The sequence below is a fragment of the Populus euphratica genome, unplaced genomic scaffold (assembly GCF_000495115.2).
Source record: "Populus euphratica unplaced genomic scaffold, PopEup_1.0 scaffold30.1, whole genome shotgun sequence".
Lineage (NCBI taxonomy): Eukaryota > Viridiplantae > Streptophyta > Magnoliopsida > Malpighiales > Salicaceae > Populus > Populus euphratica.
Genome location: NW_011499869.1, coordinates 1478678 through 1492894, shown reverse-complemented (window position 1 = coordinate 1492894; position 14217 = coordinate 1478678). Strand labels below are relative to the sequence as shown.

General features: G+C 34.5%; 2 protein-coding genes and 1 long non-coding RNA gene across 5 annotated transcripts; 2 read left to right on the top strand and 1 right to left on the bottom strand.

Annotated features, from left to right (window-relative positions):
- Positions 1–204: 204 nt before the first annotated feature.
- Positions 205–3509, top strand: LOC105126895 (phytoene synthase 2, chloroplastic-like). The gene is made up of 6 exons (XM_011027916.1): positions 205–383; positions 425–826; positions 1732–1782; positions 2168–2340; positions 2456–2691; positions 2808–3509. The coding sequence occupies exons 2-6, from the start codon at positions 439–441 to the stop codon at positions 3178–3180; spliced, it is 1221 nt and encodes a 406-aa protein (XP_011026218.1). The 5' UTR covers positions 205–383; positions 425–438; the 3' UTR covers positions 3181–3509.
- On the bottom strand, positions 3389–4892 carry LOC105126896 (uncharacterized). Its single transcript, XR_842513.1, has 3 exons — positions 4635–4892; positions 3912–3914; positions 3389–3547 (listed from the first exon to the last, which is right to left on the bottom strand). It is a non-coding gene; the product is annotated as an uncharacterized LOC105126896 (long non-coding RNA).
- Positions 4893–10066: 5174 nt separating this feature from the next.
- Positions 10067–14112, top strand: LOC105126894 (uncharacterized). Of its 3 annotated transcripts, none has more exons than XM_011027915.1 (6): positions 10067–10193; positions 10409–10615; positions 10959–11035; positions 12025–12146; positions 12734–12782; positions 13645–14112. In XM_011027915.1, exons 2-6 carry the CDS (start codon positions 10492–10494, stop codon positions 13888–13890), a joined length of 618 nt encoding a protein of 205 aa, XP_011026217.1. In that variant the 5' UTR covers positions 10067–10193; positions 10409–10491; the 3' UTR covers positions 13891–14112. The 3 variants fall into 3 exon arrangements, with proteins under 3 accessions (XP_011026217.1, XP_011026215.1, XP_011026216.1); XM_011027913.1 differs by having other exon boundaries at positions 12677–12782; XM_011027914.1 differs by having other exon boundaries at positions 10067–10203; positions 12677–12782.
- Positions 14113–14217: the final 105 nt, after the last annotated feature.

Genomic DNA, 14217 nt, shown 5'->3' with positions numbered 1-14217 from the left:
ATGCAGTTTTTTTATCCAGTAAATGTTCAACATACGTTCATCACGATTTATAAGCAAAAAATAAAAGTTTGAAAGCTGAAGGAAAGAAAGAAAGATAGATAACTAGTAATTGGTTAAAATCCTAGAAAGGCCAGTGGGAGAGCTAAAGAAATGATGTCCACACAATCCAACGGGTGAGATGGTGGTGCATATTCCAAGGGCCTGGCTTGTGGTAACAAGTAGAAGAAGATCCTCAGTATCACCTCACAATATAAAGTGGAAAGCCATGTACGAAACTCAAAGAACCACCGGTTAGCCAATCCAGAAAGCAAGAAAATAAAAGGCTTCCACTCCTCCCTCAAAGACATTCTCACTACAGCCAAGAGGCCTTTAAGAAAACCAGTCCTTCAAACACACAATACACGTTAATTAAAAAGCATCGTGTAAAGGATTATCGAGATGTCTGGTGTTCTCCTCTGGGTGATTTGTCCCAAAGAGAATGCCAGTTTTGCTGCAACAACTTCGTATAGTTTAGTCCCAAAAAGTCGCGCACAAGTAAGAAGTCATAACTCCAAAGGGTGTTCAAGACTCAATTTCTCATCTGGGGTTTTTGCTGCCGCTTCCCTTTCAAGTGCAGTGGCTAACCCACCAAGATCTTCAGTTGAGAAGGTGTATGAGGTTGTTCTAAAGCAAGCTGCTTTGGTGAAAGAACAGAAAAAAGAGAGAGCCGTGGATGTTAGAAAAGAAAAGGGTCAAACTGATAGTATGACTCGCGGGGATCTGCTTAATGGGGCATATAATAGGTGTGGCGAGGTCTGTGCTGAGTATGCCAAGACCTTTTACCTGGGTAATTGCTCTCTCGTGCTCTCCCTCCCTCCCTCCCTCCCTTTCTCTCTTTTTCCTGTTTGTGTTTACTTACAATTCATAGTTATCAGAGGGTTTGCTTAACTTGTTGTTTTACTAATAAAGACGAAATAAAGTTTTTATTAAAAAAAGTAAAGTGAACTGGTTTCAAGGATTAAATATTGTCGCCAAACATGAAAGTTACAATTCTACAGTTAGAATCTGACCACGTTAGCCTTTCAAAACTTAGCAGTTTGCACATGGCAAGAGATCAATTGACTATTACAATATAACACTTTTTATCTGTTTAATTATCTGTCTTCCATTTCTTTTTCATTTTTATACTAAATTTTTTATTTGCTTGTAGATTAGCCCTTTGTTGATGCTTGCTAAGATAACGAAAGGAAAATAAGAAAAGTTAAATTGCTTTGCTTTTCTGCTTTCCTTCTGTGCTTCTTTCTCTTGTTGTGGAAACGATTGAAAAGGCTAATGGCAGAGAAACAAAGAAGGTTGAAAAGGGCTCTATAGAGTGACAACATTATCATGGCATTATACTAAAGATAATGATTTTTGCACAGATAATGTTCCCTTTTATTATTTTTTATGGGAGCTCATTAAATCTAAATTGAATCTAACATACATGATTTATTGCATAATAAAAATAATAATGACTTAATTCTTACTATTTTATTTCTCTCACAAGCACACATGATTCGTTGAATTCAAAACTAATTGTGATATATTGAATATGACGAGTAATGTTACCAAGGGGGATTTGGATGGGGAACATGAGAGTGTTCGAATCTGCGGGGAATTAGGAACTGAAATGTCAAGTTGATAATGTTGGTCAAATTGGAATAAATTTTTGTGTTATAATCAATTTTCTTACCTGCAATATTCCAATTTCAGGCACATTACTGATGACACCGGAGCGACGGAGAGCTGTCTGGGCAATTTATGGTACGCATGTTATGGCCCTCTTTCAACTTGCCAGTTCATTTGGTTCTATTGCATTTATGCTCCCTACACACCAATTTGTTTGTTTGTGGTGGGTACACCAGGGCCGATTTTGGCTAGATCAGTATGATCTGCTATTCTGCTTACATTATGGGTCATTTGGACATTCCATGAACGTGAATGATCCCCGTAAATGACCCAAGTTGTGTTTTTTTCCGTCACTACCAAGGGATTTGTTGTTTTGGAAAAAAAAAAAAAGTCTCTCTGCGGATTTCATCACCATGTGTAAGGTCATTGTAGAATTCTCTTGCAATCATAATGGCTGCGAAACACTTTTATGTAAAAGCCCCGAAGAACTAGTCTATTTACTCTTGTATCTGTTCTGAAGTGTGGTGCAGGAGAACTGATGAGCTTGTGGATGGCCCTAATGCATCACATATCACACCCAAAGCTCTTGACAGATGGGAGCAAAGGCTGAATGAACTTTTCGAAGGTCGCCCATATGATATGTACGATGCTGCTCTATCAGACACTGTCTCCAAGTATCCTGTTGATATACAGGTAATACTTAAACCGCAAAGCTAAATAGCCAGCATGCTTTTGTATATTCACTGCACCATCTATTTGGGTGATAAATTATTAACCCCAGTTGATTGCAAATCCTCTCTTGTGACAGCCCTTCAAGGACATGATAGAAGGAATGAGAACGGACTTGAAAAAGTCGAGATACAAGGACTTTGATGAGCTTTACCTGTACTGCTATTATGTTGCTGGGACAGTGGGGCTAATGAGTGTTCCAGTAATGGGAATAGCACCAGAATCCAAGGCCTCGACAGAAAGCGTGTACAATGCGGCTTTAGCCCTTGGGATAGCTAATCAACTAACCAATATACTCAGAGATGTTGGAGAAGAGTAAGCTTAATTATAATATAATCCTGATTCGAATTGCCAAGTAGATTTCTTATTAAGCAAAGAATTAACACCCTATAAATCTGTGAATACTGAGAATGTTGGTGGGTCCTTGTCAGTGCTAGGAGGGGAAGAATATATCTCCCACAAGATGAGCTCGCTCAAGCTGGCTTGTCTGATGAAGACATATTTAATGGGAAAGTGACAGACAAATGGAGGAGTTTCATGAAGGGACAGATAAAGCGTGCAAGAATGTTCTTCGACGAGGCTGAGAAGGGTGTTGCAGAACTCAATGATGCTAGTAGATGGCCGGTGTGGGCATCTTTGCTGCTATACAAGCAGATATTAGATTCTATCGAAGCAAATGACTATGATAACTTCTCAAAGAGAGCTTATGTGGGAAAAACAAAGAAACTTGCATCATTGCCTGTAGCCTACTGTAGAGCACTCATGGATGGTTCTTCTAAATTCGCCAAGCCAGCAAGGAGTTGATCACTTCGATTTTTTGCCCTTGAATTTAATTGCTATATTACAAAAAAAAAAAAAGAAGAAAAAACCAAGTCTCAAAGCTATAAATTCCCTGCTTATTTCATAAGTGAAATTTAAAAAGAAGAAGCATAGCATTGGTTAATTTTTGCAATGTCTTTCACCTTTCACTTACCAGATCGTAGAGGAGCATTGGTAGCATTTGTAATAGATATTTTTTTTTTTCATGTCACTTTAATCAAGTGTCTGTCATTTGTATATTTATCATTTTTATCTCAGGACACAACCAGATGTAACCTTATTTACCTTCTATCTCAAATAACAAGGATTCTTTATGTGAAGTGTTCGTCTTCTTCTTCTTTTCAATTTAGTACTATTTTTTTTTTAATTTTACCTATTTTTTTTTACAACTATACAAGTTGATGATACTGACTAGTATTAGTTAAGGAGCTGTTTCTATTAATTTTATTTTTTTTATTTTTTTACTTATATATATATATATTTTTAAAAAAATATAGATTGATAGGATTGTTTTTTCACCGATTAAGTTAATTGAATTGTATTAAAATAATTTATATAATTTAATTTTAAATTTGAATTAATTAAACAAATATAGAAGTTTCTAGCTTGAATTGATAAACCATATTTAATAACATCAAATAATTATTTATAACATGAATAATTTATTTTATATTTTTTTACTTGAGTCACATCATACCCTTGTGATGTTCTCTAACCAGCTGAATCATAAAAAAAGAAAATTACATTTAATATCACATTTAAGTCATAACCCACTAAATTCATTGCAACATACACAGCTTCATACATGTACAAGACAATTTCCCTCCGAATCGCAAAATCTCTACCCACAACAGCTCCTGTTCATGTCAATGACACATTTCATATATAAGATTACTAAAACAGGATTTCTATTAGCTTGGACCATACATTATGATAACAAAAAATTAAGAATATAACATATAGTTTAATGTGATTAAATACGGCGGAGACTTCTAAAATAAACTGAAAAGGATATATTCTATTCTTTCTTTAACCTTTGTGGGCTTTTATCCACACGGAGGCAGAGTGGCATTCTTCTCTTTTTTGAGACTGAATTGGGCTTCTTCTTGCTTGTCCATGCCTTGAATGCCATTACTTTAATGGATGCAGTGCCTGCCAACATAGTCCAATAGTCGGCACCCAGTTTGAACAGGCTTCGTGATAATTCACTCCAAATTTTTGGACTTGGCAGTACTAGTTTTCAGTCTCCAGTTAACAGGGCTCTGTTTTAACTCGGAACATCGAGGCAAACCGATCAGAGTTCGGATCCAGACGGGGGGAGCAAACCATTGCAACGCCCTTCTGTAACATCTGCTCCACGGCATATTTTGACTTGGACCCCGATTTTTCCCCTTGTTTCTTCCGAGGGGGAAAATACCATGGGAACACGCAACCTTTACGTCACAATCCGTTTTGAACTTCAATTTCTTATATATTATACCCTCTAAGAGGGAGGGAAAAACAGTATAAGATTCTTTGATTTCGCGGCCAAACAGTGTCTACTTCTCCAATTTGACATTAATTAAAACTCGACTTCATGATATCTCATCACGATACATCTCTTTTTCTTGATTTGCTTCCAACGTTGACAAGCCTGCTTAGACTATCCAAAAGAATTCAACGAAATTTGTGCAAGGACTTGTTTAATTCAACGAGGACCATTAATATCGGGCTATTCTAGCTTTAGCCTTTGGGTGCTTGTTTTAAAGCCAAAACTAGCTGAAAGGATTCACACATTCGTAAGGTTTTGAAAGCTGAAATTTTAAGCAGCTATAAATTTAAAAAATATTATCATGTTTTGTTTAAAGCAAACATGATTCTTGATATGATAAAAAAAAATATGACTTGTGAAGGTATAATTTACTTTATAAGATTCAAATATTTTTGATATTTAGTTACAGATTAATTCTAGATCAAGATACTCAAACTTAATTATGATTTTCTTGAAAAAATATTATTTTTACTAGGAGTTATTTGATCATATATTTAAAAGGCTTTTATTTGATATAGAGCTAGATTTTGAAATCATATCATCTCTTATTTTTTATTTTTTGTAATATTAATTTCATCTTTGTCCTTGCATCTTTGTTTTTAGTAAGAATTTCAGGGGTTAGTTTTGGTAATATTTATTTTCTTTCCTGCATGATTTCATGTTTATTTTCATTATATATAAATTGCTGATTACATCTATTTCTTGTTTATCTGTTTCGGTCGTTTGCTTGGGGTTTCTTGGGGAAATTTCCCTGCTTAGATAATCCAAAACGAATTCAACGAAATTTGTGCAAGGGCTTGTTTATATTCCACGAGGACCATTAATGTTGGGCTATACTGGCTTCAGCCTCTCGGTCCTTGTTTTAAAGGCAAAACTAGTTGCTTTCAGCCATTAACTTTGAAGGATTCGAAAAGACAAACGGCTCCAAAAGACGTCAAAGTACTTGGGTTCTCTTTCCTCTCTCCGTTTCCTTTTGTTGAGTGTCGAGGAATTTAGATTCATTCCTCTTTGAAAAGTAGAGCCCGCAAGGCTGCAACCTTCGCTTAAATAAAAGGGTTGCCCAATGAAGCTTGAGCCCCCTTTCGTCCCTTTCCTGAACATGCTTTTGGTCTTATTTCTCGGCTATCACCTCGCCGAACTTGTGCACCCCATGTTTCCGATATGTCGTGCTACAAGCTAATACCTATCATTAGCTTACGAGGAAAACGATCCCGTCTAGTTCTACCAATCATGCACTCTGGAGTTTAACCTAGCTGGTGATAAATGACAATGGCCATCTTCATCCATGATGTTACCAAACCCACTTTGACGATCATTGGGATTGGGATGTTAAGCTCACAAATCACATAGCATTATGTATAAAAAATATATTTGTGTGCCCGAGAATTTGGTTGCTTGTTATGGATGCACAGATGTTGTTGGCAGAATAAAATAAGAAATGCCAGTGTACGTAGTTGATTTCTTTTTTAACTGCTCTTTTGACATTTTTGTTATGATGACGTATTTAATCGGAGGAGCCTTGCGTCTATGTTATTTTTAAAAAAATCATAACTTGTAAAGTTTCAACTTTATACCTTCATTCTTCATTCATGAAGTATACAGTAAAATATAGTATAAACAATCAAATAGCACAACCAGTAGCATGATAAGGGATATCTACGAGATTTTAATATTATCTATCCTCGAACCCGAATGACTGTACCCGAACCTTACCCGACAGGGTTTATAGAATCTAATACATGACCCGACCAGACGTACGTGGTACCCGGAAATCTGCTCTTAATTTTAGGTCATAACCAGCTGTTGAAAAGTATATTAACATTCGAGAGAGAGAGAGAGGGAGAGATGCAGTATTGATCACTTCCAACTTACCAGCTCCTCCTGAAACGATTAATTAATCAGTTTAGGTAAGTCTTCAAGAAAGACACCTCGTACCTCCTTTACAAAATTAGGATGATCCTCGTCAGCAAGATATTCAAATCCAGTGAAATTGCATCAAGAGCCATTGAAAACATATAATGACATGATTTTCCAATATCATTACAAACACAAAAATCAAGATAGTCCTTTTCTTTAAGGGTTTCTCAAGATATCAGATCAAGAACTCACTAGCTAGCTAGCTATAGGAATTACTCTCTGATTCTTCAATATCAAAACTGCTTTTATCGGGAAAAAGCTTCGAAGCAAATTATCAATCAATAGAATCTTCCCAAGAATCATGAGATGCTAATTATATATGCAAGGATATTTAGACGCATGAAAAGGCAACATAATACACAGAAATGAATAGCAATCTTTTTAAAGAATGAAAGATAGCCATGAATTTATTAGACATGGACATCAAAACGAATCTTGAAATGTAAATTATTCTTCAAATTAAGAACAAGAAAGCAACCTATAAGAGAGAGAGAGAGAGAGAGAGAGAGGAGAAGTCAATATTATCAACGCTTTAATATTGGACATTTTCAATTTCAAAACCAAAGCTTCCACTCTTCAATTTCGAAATACAAACAAGGCATGCAGTTGAGTAGAGGAGAGTGAGTCTGCGTGGACTGTGGGCTGCAGCCGAGGAGAGAAGATTAAGGACATAAAACAAGGCATGCAGTCTTCATCAGCTATATAGCCGAAGCTTTTGAAATTCGGGATAGCTTTTGATTGAATGGTAATGTGTTTTGTCAAAAGTTTTATCATAGCTAAATTTGTCCAATTGCACGCCTGATCAGGTTGGCATCTTTTCAAGGATAAATTCGAGGGGCAAACATTCTCAGCAATATATTGAGGAAAGAATTGTGAACTTTCATCGTTACGTCGAGTCATTATGTATATATACTACAAGATCTGTACCTAATGTCCGAAAGGTTTGAAAACTCAAGATGAACCTGCGATCAGATCGGCAGAGAGAAAGAAGATGAAGATTAAGAAACTTGTATATATCGAGTGATCTTTGCTTCATTAATTTTATATATTAATAATAGAGACAGACTACCATTAACCATAATCGTGCATTAATGATCAACTAATGATAAGTGTGGGTACTACGTACAGTACTGTGCCCCGATTTCCTTTTCTTGTTTTCCGATTATATTTTCTCTTGCACTTCAGCAATGTTTATTAATTCTGGCCGCAAAGCAGCAACAAGGCAGAAGGTTAGAAATCGCTTGCTAATAATTAATGGTTTCAGATTATTGCAATATATATATATATAGAAAGCTTATATATATATATATATATATATATATAGAGAGAGAGAGAGAGAGAGAGAGAGAGAATGTGTTTAATTTACAGTCGATGAATCACTGATAAGATATAGAATACTTTACGATATAGATTCATTTGCAATGGCAATTCTTAAAAAAATCAGGATATGATATATAAATAATACATTATTTTTTTAAAAAAAATCATTATCGGGAGAATTTTATTCGAACAGTATATAAAAACCAGCACGTAAAAAAACAACATGAACAATAATAATTATTATGATGGTTATAAGGAATTGGTGATAGTTTGGTTTTTTTTCTTCTCCAAATCTAATTATTGCTACTTATCTCCCTGTTGACTAATTAATTAGTAGCCGTAACGTGTTCTTATCATAGTTCTTTTTATAAGATTATAATATTAAAGAAAAAAACCCAGAGAAAGATTCCCTTTGACTGTAAAAATAAGAGAATTAGCAACTTGATTACCTGATTGCGGTGTGTGAATCAGCTTTTCCTTTGACTGAGAAAATAAGAGAATTAGCAACTTGGTACCTAATTGCGGTATTTGAATCCGTTTTGGTGACTAAAGTATGTGTTTAAAGTGTTTTTTTTTAAAATATATTATTTTCTTATTTTTAAAAATAATTTTTTGATGTAACAAATCAAAATAATAAAAAATATAAAAAATCAAATTGTTGTAAAACACCATTTTAACTGTGTTTCTAAACTGTTATCGAGTTACTTGTAGAAATAAGATTTTCCTCTGTCACTTTCACAAAGAAAGGTAAAACTACACCGCTTTAGATATCTGCATGTGTATTTGTCCTTTGGCCAAAATTACAGTGAAAGCAATCTTCCAGATCATAAATATATAATTTATAGCAATAGAATACAAATCGAGGGAGCTGGGAAAACGTGAGAGATATTCTTTTACTCTCGGTTCGCAAATTTGGATCCATTTCTTTTGTGTGGTTTGCGTGCACGGGAAGGAACCCACCCACATTGATCATCCATCAAACAAGCGGTCAAGATCTTGCAACAGAGAAGTCCATGGTTGGATGATAAATGACAGGGACGGTTCATTGCATACCATGTATCTTTAAAGCACCGGAATGTTTTCAACCGTATGATGATGAGCCAGAAATTCCAGGGGGGAGTCAAGCCGCTAGCTTCTCTTTTTCTAGCGTATTGAAAATGGTGGTGCTGAACACGGCAGCCACAAGTCGAATCGGATGGGTCCAAGAAGTAGGCACCGTCTTTCACAGCCATGAAGTTGATAGGTTAAGGTCATGGCCTTGACATTACTCTCTATCTGCTTTGCCAATCTCGATGGCCTCGTTAATTTCTTCTTCTTCTTCGTCCCAGAAGGTGCCATATGTCCTCGAAGTGAAATGACGGAAGAAAAATCTCATAGATGCATGTCCGAGGTTATGGCCACGTGCGCTTTTGATAAAACAAATAAGAATAAATAATCATTGAACTAATTAAATCACACATATACAATTTTCTGATAAATACTTTGTCTTTTATATATATATATATATATGTATTTGAAGCATTTCTTTTTAAAAAACTTTAGTTTTTTCATTATTATTTATTATATTTAATATTTAAGCCTGGATTTTGTTCAAAGTCTTATGATGGGTGATTCATTTTCAAATTCATGTATTATTTGTTTATTTATTTCATGTGAGTTTACAGTTTCTAACACTCTTCTCATTTACAACCCATTTTCTTGAGTTTTGTCAAGTAGATTGGTGTCAGAAAGCTCACTGGACTTATAATATATGTTTTAATACCATATTAGATTTTTTTTTGGATAATTATACCATATTAGATTTGACAGGCGAGCTTTATTTTTTATTCAAAAAATCTAAGTCAACTGGTAGGTGATTAATTTTCAACTTTTATATCTGTTATAAACTTAATTATAATCAATTAATCATATCAAATAGAATTGGGAAAATGAAGTTCCTGGGCCTTGGCAAATCATTTAGAGGGATGAGTACTCTTAATTGTTGACTTATTCAATAGATTCTTTCAAAAAACTCATGGATTGTGACTCCAAAGAAATTCTGCATCCTAATTATAGGTGAACAGTCTACTCTAATTATAGGTCAAAGACAATGTATATCTTTTGATTGTTAACTGGTTAAAGCAGAATACAATCGCCATGAATATTCATGGAAGGTCGTTAGACGGCCGTTTAGATCTTCTAAAAAATTAATCGAAACAATAATCATGTTATTAAGCTTTGAACTCTGAAGGTAAAGGATGGTGGGTGGGCTCTTGTTTTTTTTTCTTAGTTATGTGTCGTGGGTTTATTCTCGGGGCTCAACTTTTCAATTTACTTAAGAGTTCATTACCACTAAATAAAAAGAGAACAAGTTTGAACAGGAACCTAATTAAATGCTTAAAAAAAGAGAGTCTTTGGTCTTAGACTGACGATCACATGTTTCTTTCTTATTTTGTATGATTGCAGGCAGATATGCGTTCATATATGTTATAGGTTTAAGCATCTCAAGAAAACATTCTGGACCAGGTAGAGCGAAGCTATAGCTAGCCATGAAAACTTCCCAGGCAAATGGAGCAAGGCAGTACAACAAATCTGAACACCCACGCCTCCGATGGACTCCTGTGCTCCATGAGCATTTTGTTGAAGCCGTTGAAAGCCTCGGTGGAAAATACAGTAAGTTATTTCGGTCGGTCGTCTGATTTAAGGCTTCTTAATCAAAGCCATGAAGAAGACACTGCTTTGATTAACTTAATTTCTTAAAATGAAAACTGTGTATAGAGTGCTTAAAGCTTCTAAGGAAGATCAAAGGATTCTTTAATTTTTCCTTTATGATTTCAAACAAATTATATATATATATATTTAAATTATGGTCAACCCTTTTGTTTTTTGTTGCCCTAAATCTGCATGCCCTAAGAGAACAAAATCTTGCTGGATCGATCGTGCATACATGGTTAAGATCAGTCTGTACTCTTCTCCAGTACTGATTTGTATATATGATGTTGATGATTATGCTCAGAAGCAACGCCTAAGCGAATTCTACAGACGATGAGCGTGAAAGAACTGAGGATTTCTCATATTAAAAGCCATCTTCAGGTATGTCTCTCAGATCAGCTAAAGAAAAGAAAAAATATGAGCAGATCATTAAACATCAAGACAATATGTATGCTAAGTGGAAGAATTACAAGAATGCTCCTTGTGCTATCATTATAGGCAAACCTAACCATTTCATTAACTTGAAGCTCGAAAGCGACTGGAGTTCCTTTTTTCTTTCTTGAATCTATATGTCCGAGTGCATTGCAAAATTTAGACCTAATTAATTTGATGGTATATTTTCTCTGCCCAAATTGATCAGTTGTTTTTGGATGGCCCCAAAGGATATTTAAATCTTGAGAATCAAGATAGATTAATTAAGATTACATACCGCATACAGGAGATCTAGAGAATCTATACACATGATGATGAATATGAGAAACCTAAACCTGAAGGAGAGCTTGTCTTCGTTCTAATTAAGCTATGGTTAAAAATAGTTGCTCTTCACTCTATTCAAAACAAATTATTAGTGTTGTTTGGTACTTAATTAACAAAATACTAATGCTATATGATGACATCTCCCCATCTCAAGTATGATATCCACTCAAAAATAGCTTATTTTAGAGATTGGACATGCTGTAAATTAAGCAAAAGGAGGTATTCAATTGAAAAACCAGGTCACATACGTGCATGCTGCTTTGGCACCGAATTTTGCTAAACCAGGAATTCAATTTAATAACATCCACGTATGGTCTGCTTTGGCACCGAAGTTTGCTGCTATAAGAAGGATAGAAAAAGAAAAATCAAAGATCCATTATTTTCTGATGCATGTACATTGAGAGGAATCTAAGATTTATGCTGACCTAGTTAATTAGCCACATTTTGTATTGTATCTGCATGTGATAGCATGGAAAAGAATCTTTGTTCTTTTTGCATGGATAATCTTAACTAAGTAAAGGCACAAGGGACCAGGGGAAAAGGTAAACATACATAACGAGGAGAATATATTAGCTTTTCCCTCTATCTTCAAGATTGAAATCTGGATTTGACAGATGTACAGAAGCATGAAGGGTCCCAGAAACTTCAATGTCATTATACCCATGAGGAAGCATCTGCAAGCAGAAAGAAAACTACTTGATGACATGGGAATCTCCTCAAGTTTCTCCTCTCAGAGGTAAACATGCTTTACTGTCTGCCAAAAAAATAAAAAAATAAAAAAATTGAGCACACGTTTCACTCATGAAACCTTAATCATCATCTATACTTTTGTTGCCACATTTAATCAGGTCATTATTGGCTAAGGTCACGTTCTCCTTCTCCTTCTTCTTCAAGTTTCCCTTATGAAAACCCTTAATTTACAACCTTTTTTATGAATAAATCATGTATAAGCTAATTTACAATCCTCTTTTACGGTGATTCAAAAAGAGAAGCGAACGTCTCTGCGGTTGTTTTCTAAGATGGCTCTAAAGTTTGCATGGTAATTTCAATATTTAAATAATAAAGAAATGCTTTTATACGTGAATAGCGAAGACAATTACTTTAAATGTCACTGTAGCATTTACTTATTATTCAATTTGTTAAGTGTTATAGCTTATCTTGAGGCGTTGGCAAATGAGACGCAGATACAACTTTAAACAATGAAACTTCGCAATATTTTTTATGCTTAAAAACACCTCCTCTCGTGCTGCTGTTTGTGTATTGAAGGGTACTACAAGGTGAGAGGTCTGATTCAAAATTTGATATGTTTTCTGATACTGACAGCAACGGAATCCTACAAGCACAAGAAGAAGGTGGTGACCCAGAGCAACAGGTACACACACGTATACATCAAATAATAATTAATTTATTTGTATCCACGTTATAGAAATCTTATGAAAGTTAATCATTTGTTTGTTGATTAATTCCAGGATTAGTTCGTAAATTAAACCTTTGAGAGATCGTACATATATCATGAAAAATATTGGAATTAAACGTTGTTAATTAGGTAATCAAGTCTGTACCAGTTTATATCTAGAGGATGATATCAATGATCTAAAAAACTGCTAGGATCTTATGTAAAGGCTCTCCCTTCCTCCCTTAAACTCTTAAAATAAAATAGCTATTCAACATTAATGCAAGGGATGACTGCAGATATACATTTGGAATTAGATATTGATACATGCTAGGTCATTTTACTGTGATTCTCAAATCATTTCATACATGTCAAGTAGTTAATTTCATAAATGATGTCAGCAAATATACTATAAATTATGTTTGATTTATTATTTAAGTTTAAATTTTTAAGCATATTTAATAGTTCAATAGATGTTTTTTAAAATATTTTTTACCTAAAATATATCAAAATAATATTTTTTAATTTATTTTTTATATTAACATATTAAGACGATTTTAAAACACATAAAAAATAATAATTTAAAACAAAAAAAAAACAATTTTCTTTTCCAAAAACACTATTACACATCATAGAGTAGACTGTTGGCCAGTATCAATTATTCAACACTCATGTACAATTAAGTTTTTTTTATATATATATTGATGAGATTAATTTTCCTGGTGAACATGGACTAGTTAATATAACCCCATGCATGTTAAAATGGCTGTTCAATCCCGACGATATTGTTCCTATGGCATTACATTATCGATTAATTACAGAATTGGCGTAATCTTTGCAGGATTCAGGCACAAGCTTTGTTGGCAGTAAGTCCAGGGAAGAAAATATTGACAGGCTACCAGCTGAAACTTGTGAGCTCTCACTGTCTTTCATCCCATCAATGGCGTGCTGTACTACCGAAGGAAGAGAGTTATGGCCATTACTTAACGATCAACATCATCGTGAATATACTTCAACAAATAATTGCATAAACATACAGGATCTCCAGTTTGAGAGTAATCACATAAACTTCGACCTAACCATCTGAACATTACGTACCCCATCTTTTTTGTAGAAGTAGTTCATATATATATATATATATATATATGTAGCTCGAGTTGACTGAATAGTATAGAAATTAATGTCGTGAATTTTATTTATGTCAGTGACAAAATAAGCGATCGAGTGTTAGCTCAGGGACTGAACGTTTGTGAAAGAAGGTTCTTAATTTCTTGTGAAGCTCAGTAAATATGCAGTTGTCATTTGTTTATTTCGTCGATGGCTTGACTTATCTTTTAGTTTGAGATTCCTCTCCATGCTCTCCTATTAATTCTTCCTGTACTTTTCTCTCTTCTCCCTTTTCTGCTTTGGGGCT

Excerpts from the sequence above, each read along its gene's own strand:
- LOC105126895 (XM_011027916.1), top strand. The coding sequence starts at position 439 with ATGTCTGGTGTTCTCCTCTGGGTGATTTGTCCCAAAGAGAATGCCAGT. Across the intron at positions 827-1,731 it reads TGCCAAGACCTTTTACCTGG|GCACATTACTGATGACACCG; the intron begins GTAATTGCTCTC and ends TTCCAATTTCAG. Across the intron at positions 1,783-2,167 it reads AGCTGTCTGGGCAATTTATG|TGTGGTGCAGGAGAACTGAT; the intron begins GTACGCATGTTA and ends TCTGTTCTGAAG.
- LOC105126894 (XM_011027913.1), top strand. The coding sequence starts at position 10,492 with ATGAAAACTTCCCAGGCAAATGGAGCAAGGCAGTACAACAAATCTGAA. Across the intron at positions 11,036-12,024 it reads ATATTAAAAGCCATCTTCAG|ATGTACAGAAGCATGAAGGG; the intron begins GTATGTCTCTCA and ends TGGATTTGACAG. Across the intron at positions 12,147-12,676 it reads TCAAGTTTCTCCTCTCAGAG|GGTACTACAAGGTGAGAGGT; the intron begins GTAAACATGCTT and ends TGTGTATTGAAG.